This window comes from Polyodon spathula, chromosome 3 (assembly GCF_017654505.1).
Source record: "Polyodon spathula isolate WHYD16114869_AA chromosome 3, ASM1765450v1, whole genome shotgun sequence".
Classification (NCBI taxonomy): Eukaryota; Metazoa; Chordata; class Actinopteri; order Acipenseriformes; family Polyodontidae; genus Polyodon; species Polyodon spathula.
This window is the reverse complement of record NC_054536.1, coordinates 15,434,333-15,443,972: the sequence shown is the minus strand read 5'-3', so window position 1 is coordinate 15,443,972 and position 9,640 is coordinate 15,434,333. Positions and strand designations below refer to the sequence as shown.

Sequence of the window (9,640 nt, the reverse complement as noted above, 5' to 3'; positions counted from 1 at the left end):
ATAATAATAATAATAATAATAATAATAATAATAATATAATGTGTCTTTCTAACTAATAGCCGTAGGCTAATCTCTAAATAATATTTCTTTATTTAGAAATTACATATTTACCTAGTCAAATGGATCAATACAATTAAATTTTTTTAAAATATCCAAAATAATGTAATAGGTGATCCAATCGACCTTTTTTGTAAACAACATTCCTTGTCCAAAATAATACAGTGAATTAAATCTTTTCTTGACACCCAGAACTCTTCTCAGAGTTCACTAATTATAATATATAATATATATAGATATATATATATATCTATATAATATATATATAATATATAATATATATATATATATATATATATATAATATATATATCTATAATATTTATCAAATATGGAGGTACCCTAAAAAATTAATTATATAGTGTTTTAGTGACAGAGCATGAATATAATTTTATATCCGTTTATATTACACGTTTAAAAATCGTTTTAGTGAGAAATAAAAGAACGGAACAAAAACTCGTTGATTGTATTCACGTTTCTAAATCTATAGATACTTTCTAAAAACACTGCAACTTCAATGACGGTAACAGTCAGGTATTCCCTGCACAAACATTATTACAATGTTGCCTCCCTAAGAGGGGTTTACCGTTCTACATGGACTCTATATATGTAAAATAAGATAACACTAACATAATGTTGACAGCATTGGGCTGAAATGTCTTTCTACTTGTTTAAATAGATCTTCGATGTTTATATAACTATCCCATTAAAAAAAAAAAAAAAAAAAAAAAGTAGGTATGGCCCATATAATAGACTAAAGAAACTCTTGCGATCCAAAACGATAAGCATATTTATTTTATTATGTATTTTGCATACAAAAACAACTTAACTGTTGAATACAAATGTGCAGAGTAAAAGTTTAGTGCATTGCGCGTTTTGTTCTTTCCTCTCCCAAACTTTTGTCACAAGATAAATGTAAAAAAAGGACAAAGTCACAAGTCAGTACATCCATGCCACTGCATAACTTATATCATACGTGCCAAGTATTTCCTTTTAAATTAAGGCAAGGAATTTGTATTAAAATTATAAGACACTTAGTACAGTCTTTCGTCCCATCGTCAATATTTTACAGGTTTAATTCCTAATGTTTAAATATACAATTATGAACATGATTAAAAAACAGACTACTCACAGGACTTAAACGAAATACATTTTTACAACACGTTTTGTAGGAAGGCAAATAAATAAATAAAACGCTAGTAATGTTGCATATATTTTAACGATACCTCAAACTGCTACGAATCCATTAACATGTAAACAAATCACAATATTTACATGTAAACTCCAACCTTATTTTTAAACTGCATTTGACACGATATCCAATCTCTGACAAATTAGAAATCTCGTGTGGTAAAATGTTCACTTCTGTCAAACCTATAGGCCCAATTGATATTACTGAATATGTAAAAATTTACACCGTGGAGGATATACAAGCTCATACAGTAAAATTCGTGATGTAATGCATATTCTGTGAATTTAACTGTAGTGAGATTTTAGTTTTTTTAAATAATAAATGTTATGTCTGAAAGACTTATATTATCTCACTGACAAATTGACTAATAATTACCTTTATATATATATATATATATATTATATATATATATATATATATTATATATATATATATATATATATATATTATGACAATTTTAGACGGGTGTAATTAAAACAGTTTCTGGTGTTTTCTATACCAGCAGCGTTGTTTGCTATTACCAATGGGAATAATTGCACGTGGTCGTCCCTTTATCACGTTGTCAACACGGAAGTCACAAAACACCCTGTTCGTGTACTAGTACATTCAGTTTTAACTTAATGGGTCTCAAACTCTTTATATGATTCAATCCACCATAGACATCCTCAATACCTTCTGCTAATTGAGTAGTGAATAATACTACATTCAGTCTGAAAAGAGAGATCAATCCTGAGATACCCATAATCTAGATAAGATCAACCATTGGTTTGCCCTTCAGATAAAATACAGAGTAGGTCACTCCTCCCAGTGACATCTGTGTACCTGTATCACATGCATATGGAAAGGCTTATCAATGGAGCATATTCCATGTTGCATAGTTTTTGTTGTTAATTCCCTTTATTGCTTGCTGCTTTATATATCTATCAATTGCTTTATATTATCTATTATTATTATTATTATTATTATTATTATTATTATTATTATTATTATTATTATTTATTATTATTAGTATTAGTAGTAGTAGTAGTAGTAGTAGTAGTAATATTGTTATATTTGTACAAAATGTTCCTTTATGTGCATTAGGTTCAATTTGGAAAGGGCAGTATCCTCTTACTATTGACATAACATACATAGGTTAAATACACATTTCATATTCATCAGCAAGCTAGAATTTCAACAGTATGAACATTACTTATACACACAATCCAAAACGTTTCATTTTCACATTTCCTGGTAAAACTGTAATCAGTGATTTAAGCGAACAATACACCTTGAAGAATTATATTACATATTTATTTTAAACAAAAAGCATAGACTTGATAATGCTGAAGTGTGTTTTGAAAACATAGCTGAACAAAAGCCACACTGACCAATATAGACACCAGAATAAAAATGATTAGCTACATTAATTACAGGGGTTACTTTAATAGATCTATGGTTGATATGGATGGAAGTATAATGCAATTAATAAATTAAAGTATTGCAACTAATGCATTGATTTTTTTTTTTTTAAATATGGTAAGAATATACTATATAGTTTATGTTTCAAGCGTGAATACTGCATGGACACCATTTTCACTAATTAGCTGCCAACGGGGATGACCACCGTTTAGTTTAACACATTAATTATGAAAAGCTGCATTTATTTCGTCCTGCATGGCATAGGGTTGGCTGCGCAGATGTAAGTCATAAGGGAAGTGACTGTCTGAGGAGACCCTAAACATGGAACTCTGCCTAAGAGAACCCCTGGCTGGCACTGCACAGTAATGCATGCCATAGTGGTAATTCTTACCATATTCAGCTGTTTCTTCGTGCTTAAGGGAAAATATCCCATTAAAGTTAATTGGGGGGCTTAGGGGACCTTCAAACTGTGGGCTTACACATTCAGGGGAAGTACTTTCATAGAAAGGCTCGTACGTACTGCAGTAATTGTACGGTCTGAAGGGCTTAGCGCTGTCCATGGTACCACTACCATGCCCCGTGGGTGTGCCAAGCTCAGGGCTGTGATAAGGTGGATACAAGTTCTGGTATGGAGACCTGCCAGAGTGAGATGCTTCCCCGTTGTGATCTGTTGGGAAATGTCTGGCATTGAGCTGCAGACACCCTGCCACTAAATTAGTGGTTGGCTGTGACAATCCTTTACACAAGGTCTGCACAAAGGCAAGAAGATCGGGTCTCTTTCCAGCACTGAGGATTTCCGACAGAGCCCATATATAATTCTTTGCCAGCCGCAAAGTCTCTATTTTGGAGAGTTTTTGTGTTTTCGAGTAACAGGGTACCACCTTTCTAAGGCTGTCCAGGGCATCGTTGAGGCAATGCATTCTACCTCTCTCCCTTGAGTTGGCCTCCTGACGCCTAAATTTAACCCTGTCTTCTCTCCCTTTGGTTAACTTCTTTTTTCTGGGGCCTCTTCTCCTCGGCAATCCGTTTTCATCCTCGTCTTCCTCTCTTTCCTCTTCCTCTTTTTCCGAATCTTCATCCTGGGTTTGCTTTGACTCTGGCATTGGTGATTTATCTCGTTTAAAGAAAGTGTCAATTTTTCTACTTTTATTCTCGGCGACACAATCTCTGGGAAAGTTTGCACCAAACTGTGGATCAGGCATCACAACAGGCTCCTCAAAGGGTAAGGTCAACATTTTCCTCTCCTAAAAATCCCAATAGAATACTGTCAGCATGTTATTCATTGAATAGAATTTATCAAAACAAACTGCACACCTTTTTTGTATGCTGCACTCCATGACTGCTTGCATATATTTAAATCCTAAACATTTTGGTTTTATAATGTGACTATCTATCTATCTATCTATCTATCTATCTATCTATCTATCTATCTATCTACAATTGTATTACTGACACTCGTACATTCTGTAATTCTACAAACAGCAGTATCTTTGTCTCTGTTGCACAGCTTTAAAATAAATCAAGTGCAAATGAGCAATGCAGAGAATGCAAGCTCAAGTACAAATATTGTGTATAAGCAAATAAAGAAAGACAGGGAATTGAATCAGGTCTTAGACATTAAACACAATCCCTGCACACTGCAAAAATTAAATTACATAGTATATTCATCTAGGTGACAAAACAGTGCCTTGCAATAACATCAACTACATATGAAACAACAAAAAAGTTATTCTTCATTCACAAAATGCATATCAAAGGACACTATAATGATATAAACATAATTATCCAACATGACAATAGGTTATTTAAAAATGCACAACAGAATTTGATTTTTCTTACCTTGATTGTGTGTCAACATGCAGTTTTCATGTTTCAGGTCCTTTGAATTACTGTACCAGAATCCTTTCTTGTATTCAAAACCACAGTCTGATTTTCTGATCAGACTCTTTCTCTATCCTTCTTCTCTCTTTGAGAAATGACACTGATGCCAATTGCCAGAGCTGGTACCCATGCCATCTGCCGCTGACGTAACAGGGCAATGATCATCACGTGACCTTCTCTCGAGGGACACCTATCCCACACTGATCATCTGGCATCTCTGTAACTGGGCACCAACTAGCTTTAATGTACTGTCAAAAAAAATCAGACTAAAGAAAGATTAATACCGGCATCGCTATCCAATTCTCCTGAGATTGCTAATACAAGGCAAGTGTGTGAGTGTGTGTGTGTGTGTGTTGTTGTTGTTTTAATGGAAACCAGCTGAGTTATTGCTACATTAAGGTTCGATCTCAGACTTAATTGTCATAATGAAGATGCCACAAAGGGAAAATAATAGGAATTCTATTCTAGTTGCTAGAGGACAGAACCTACCTTAGAGTTGCTAACTGTTAGTTTTAACATAACCAGTTAGGTTTCACCACACACTACTGTGTATGGATAACATTTAAATTTTCTCACCATGCTGTACAGATATATTTGAAACTATCTACTTGTCCCAAATGTTTAGGTGTTTTGGGGATTGGGAATATAGAGACAAAACTATAACCATAGCTCTGGCCATTTTATCTTTATTTATTTCTGCTTCACATTTTCTTGCTTGTGCTTGAGCATTCTCCAGCAGCATTTGATTTTCTTTCTGTTTAGTTGTTTGTGCATGTTAAGTGCTTTTGGTCAGATATAACTTCATTTTGTTTTTACTGGAGAGGAGAAAATAAAAAAAAACAGTAGAAGAATCTCAATTGCAGAAAGGTGATGGGGATTTGTATAGTGAAGGAAAAGTACCATGTCAAAACATAAAAGACTAAACTTTATTGGAAACCTAAGGAAAAAAGTTGCTTGAAAAATGTATATTAGAACTCATTGCAAAAAAAAAAATGTTACCTGGTGTTTCACAGACACTAGAAAAATAAAAGTTCCTGTATGTTCCATAAAGAAATGCATGGTTTATTCAGCCTTTTTTAACCATTATTTGAGTTATTTAAAAAACAAAACAAAACAAAACAAAAAAACATTATTAGATACTGAACAAAAGGTAATCATATTTAACTGATTTGATACGAAACAAAAGGGTTTAGATTTTTTTTATCACTGTTTTTTTTTTTTTCAAATTGATCCTATTAAATGTAGCTCTTGATTTAACACTTTCACTCACCTCACAACCCTATTGGATAATGCAGTGTCACAGGACCAGAATACAATACAATCAGTAGCAAAAGATCAAATTCAAATAACAGCGAAAAATAAAGAATACAGTACCACATGTAAGAACGGGTTCCACTAAGAGCAGTTAACTTATGTTAAAAATATTTGCTTATATGAGTAAACTGTTATGAATATTTTTATACTTTTTAAACAGGTCTTATCTTTTAACTGGGTTGTTTTGATATTTTTGTTTTAAATGGAAACTTAGGTGTTTTAGATTTTATTGTTTTAATTATTATTTTTTTTTTACCATCTGTAGTATAAGTGACAATTAATACTTCATAATCCATTGTCTTACTTTTTATTAACACCCTATCAGCATCCTGTGCTGAATATAATTTAGTTTTATTCATTTATTGATGTATTTTTACATAAAAATAGTACATACTGCTTTGGAGTTTTCCATATACTTAAAATGTTACACTGTAAAATTTTACTACACATGATGATAATACCGAAGGTCATCGTTATTGTAAAACCTCAAGAAACTAATGTACTACAATTTAAATTTAGTACAATTATATATTTTCTCGGTCGATATAATATATATATATATATATATATATATATATATATATATATATATATATATATATATATATATATATATATATTAATAAAGAAATGTTATGCTGTGACAGGATGCAAGTGGTGCAGTGTACAAAGTGGCTGTCCAAACAGTACTCTCAATAAAAAACGTCCTTATTTATCAAAAGGAAACAAATAACAAATCAATCGCTCCTACACCAACAATGGTATAGGGGAAGACAATATGACGGGTTACAGTCCCAAACAAAAAGACGCTCAAAAGCAACAATAGTCTCTCCACAAAACTGTGCTCTTTAGGTCCTGGGGAAAGGATGGTACTCAGGGTTTCCAAGCTGGCTCTGTGACTGCAACTCCTAGGTTGCTCACTCCTCCTTTGTAACAAAACAATAACAAAACATAGCGCTCCGGCACATCAGAATCGTCGCTGTAAGGGGCCGTACTCATATGCATATGCCCTCTATATCCATAGCAATGGATTCAAAGGGAATATTAATCAGGGGCACCCCGATGCTACTTGCTGGCATTCCACTACATTCTTCATCACCTTACTATACACCCCCGCCCAATAAAATCAAGCTAATATTAGTTCCTGAGTCTTTTCATTACCTAGATGTCCTGAACAAGGGATATCTTGAGCCAACCTCATGATCTCACTTCAAAAAGCCTGGAGAACGAATAATTGCTTTACAGTCTGTCTGGTACTCGTGGCTTAGGATACAATAAATGCCTGAATACAATGTGGTGAAGGTATGTAAATGGCCGATTGCCTTCCTTCTCCTCAATAGACCGAACCTGCCCTCAGATCATTGATCTAGACTAGAGTCATGTCTTTAAGGATTTTCTATTCACTTTTTCCTGGACCACCAACAGCTTTGTTTAAAAATGGCATACTGAAGTTTTAACGCCAAATGCAAAAAAGGGATCATATTTCAGCTGTATCAACGTGAATAATTTTAAAGGGATACCTATATCATTTTCATGTTCCTATTTTGTATGGTTCTCTATTAATGTTTCTGTTCAGATCATTATCTGCCATTGTTACTAACTGTTCCAACTGAAAATATCCTTGTGACCAGGACTGCTTTGTTAAACTGGAAGGCTTGGGTGGTCCTGATTGGCTGGGTGTGCTTCCGCCTATTGAAGAAGTCAGTAGTGCCAACGTTCGAAGTGACTTCAAAGCCATAGCTTTGATACACAGATGTGCAGTTAGTGAAAGTTTGTGCTTGTTGACACTGTGGAGGAGAGCATCCGCTCCATAGGATTAACTACTACGGAACCCTATCACTGTAAAATGGGGGTCATGACGGCATTGCCCAGCCGAGGCCATTTGAAGAGGCAGGAGTCTCTGTGAGGATGCCAGGACTCCGGGATCCCATAAATAGGTCAGTTAAGGGGATTTAATCCCAAACTAAGTACAATGAGGGTTAGTAGTGTAGTAGGGTCCTGCAGCAGGACATTCCTTTCAGTGGGAATAGCGGTCGCTGTTTGTGGGCAAACTTTTATTTTTAGCTTGTTTTGTTTTGTTTTGTTTATTTAATCTGACACTGGGTTACTATTGCTGGTACCCTGCCTAGTGGCAATATTTGTGTTAATTAACTATTTGCGCCTGTGTGACGTGTCAACACCCACTGCTCTGTGTCAGATTCAGTACTATTCAGTGACAACCCACCTATGTAACATCGCCCTGTTACAATCTTCACTTTGTGGGGAAATAACGTAGGAAAGCATATCAGTGTTGCAGTGCTTAGTGCACAATGCATGTCTAATTTGTATCCCTGCCTCACTTCCCTACAATCAGCCAAATACAATCTGAAAGCTCTTTATGAGTCTGTGATAAGAGCCTGGAGAAGAATCAAGGCAGCTATCATGTTAGGCATGCCGTGTATGATGGCCCACACTGCATAATGGTCAATATTTTGAAAGAAAACCCTAAGTAGATGCTTTATAAGTTCAATAATTCATTCCTCATGCCTCACAACCCACCCAAGGTGTCCGACCAGACACCAAGAGATATGTGATTCTTATTTTGTATCAGTAACTATTTCTGTCAAACTAGTTACAGATTATCTAGCTCACCAACTTCTACTTTCAAATTAAAAAGGCAACTGGCATCAGAAGAAAGCCACTGACCTTCAAATCTCCTGAGCTGCTGTAGAGAATTATTGCCAGGATATAATTGGACATTCTAAATTAGGAGAGAAAATCTGGGGTAAAATATTTGGGCACTCTTAATGTGGATTTATCTTGGCAGAGAGGCCAGTTGGTATTGTGGGGCAATGTTGAAAATAATTATTGATTATTGGATACACAAATGGTTTTTTTCACTACCTGACAGAACAGCACAAGATAGGGATAGATGTATAGCCTTAGCTAACTGGATATATACCAGATATCTTTAAAGAGACAGACAGGAACACTAGTTGATGACTGCACTTATGTCTCTAAAATTGTATATTATCACCTCCATCCACACTAAGCCTCCTTAATGTAACTTCCTCAACAGAAGCCGATTCACTTTGTCAAACAAAGAGAAGTTCTGCACATGCGCTCAAGACTGTCCCTTTTTGCCTCATCTGGCAGTAGCTTTCCGGTCCAGCAGACACTAACATCTGATGAGTCAAACTTCCCATTTCAGACTAATCAGTTGACTGCACTAATTGCAAATGCAAATATGCAAATGTATATTAATTAATTACTCTGCTAATTAGTTCCCTGGTCTTTTCAGGTAATAAATCATTGTGCAGGAGAAAGGAAAGGAGGCCTGCCCCATTTCGCTCCACATAAAATTTTAATACACAGGCTCAAAAATAACTTAAATCTGATCACAGTACTTCCAGTGATGATTCTCCTGCAGGAAAGAATAATTGTAAAAGGGTTTCCACATATCTGGCAAATGCCATTGACAAGGTGTCTGCAAGCAATTTAATTATCACATTATCAGCTTTAAAAAAAGAGTGATGCTTTGCTTCAGGCAAAAGCAGAAGGTTTGCATGTTCACGCATTTACCAGTGAACTCTTTCAATTCAGATGTCCCTACTTTGAAAGAGTAGCCAGGCAGAACTCACATTGACACAGCTCAATTACCAAAGATGTCTCTGAAAATGTTCAAGCTATGTAAATTGTATAAATAAGAAATATTGGCTAAAGGAAATCCATGTTGTTGTATAGAGTGTGCTGAATCTGCTAGACCCTTTGTAATGTTAGCACAGCCACACTATACCCAGTGTATCAGGCAGATGCG

The 9,640-nt window shown here is 34.9% G+C and overlaps 1 protein-coding gene across 1 annotated transcript; it reads right to left on the bottom strand.

Annotated features, from left to right (window-relative positions):
- Nucleotides 1–2,292: 2,292 nt before the first annotated feature.
- Nucleotides 2,293–4,593, bottom strand: LOC121308212 (neurogenic differentiation factor 6-A-like). Its single transcript, XM_041240490.1, has 2 exons — nucleotides 4,489–4,593; nucleotides 2,293–3,893 (listed from the first exon to the last, which is right to left on the bottom strand). Exon 2 carries the CDS (start codon nucleotides 3,882–3,884, stop codon nucleotides 2,871–2,873), a length of 1,014 nt encoding a protein of 337 aa, XP_041096424.1. The 5' UTR covers nucleotides 3,885–3,893; nucleotides 4,489–4,593; the 3' UTR covers nucleotides 2,293–2,870.
- Between the last annotated feature and the right edge of the window lie 5,047 nt (nucleotides 4,594–9,640).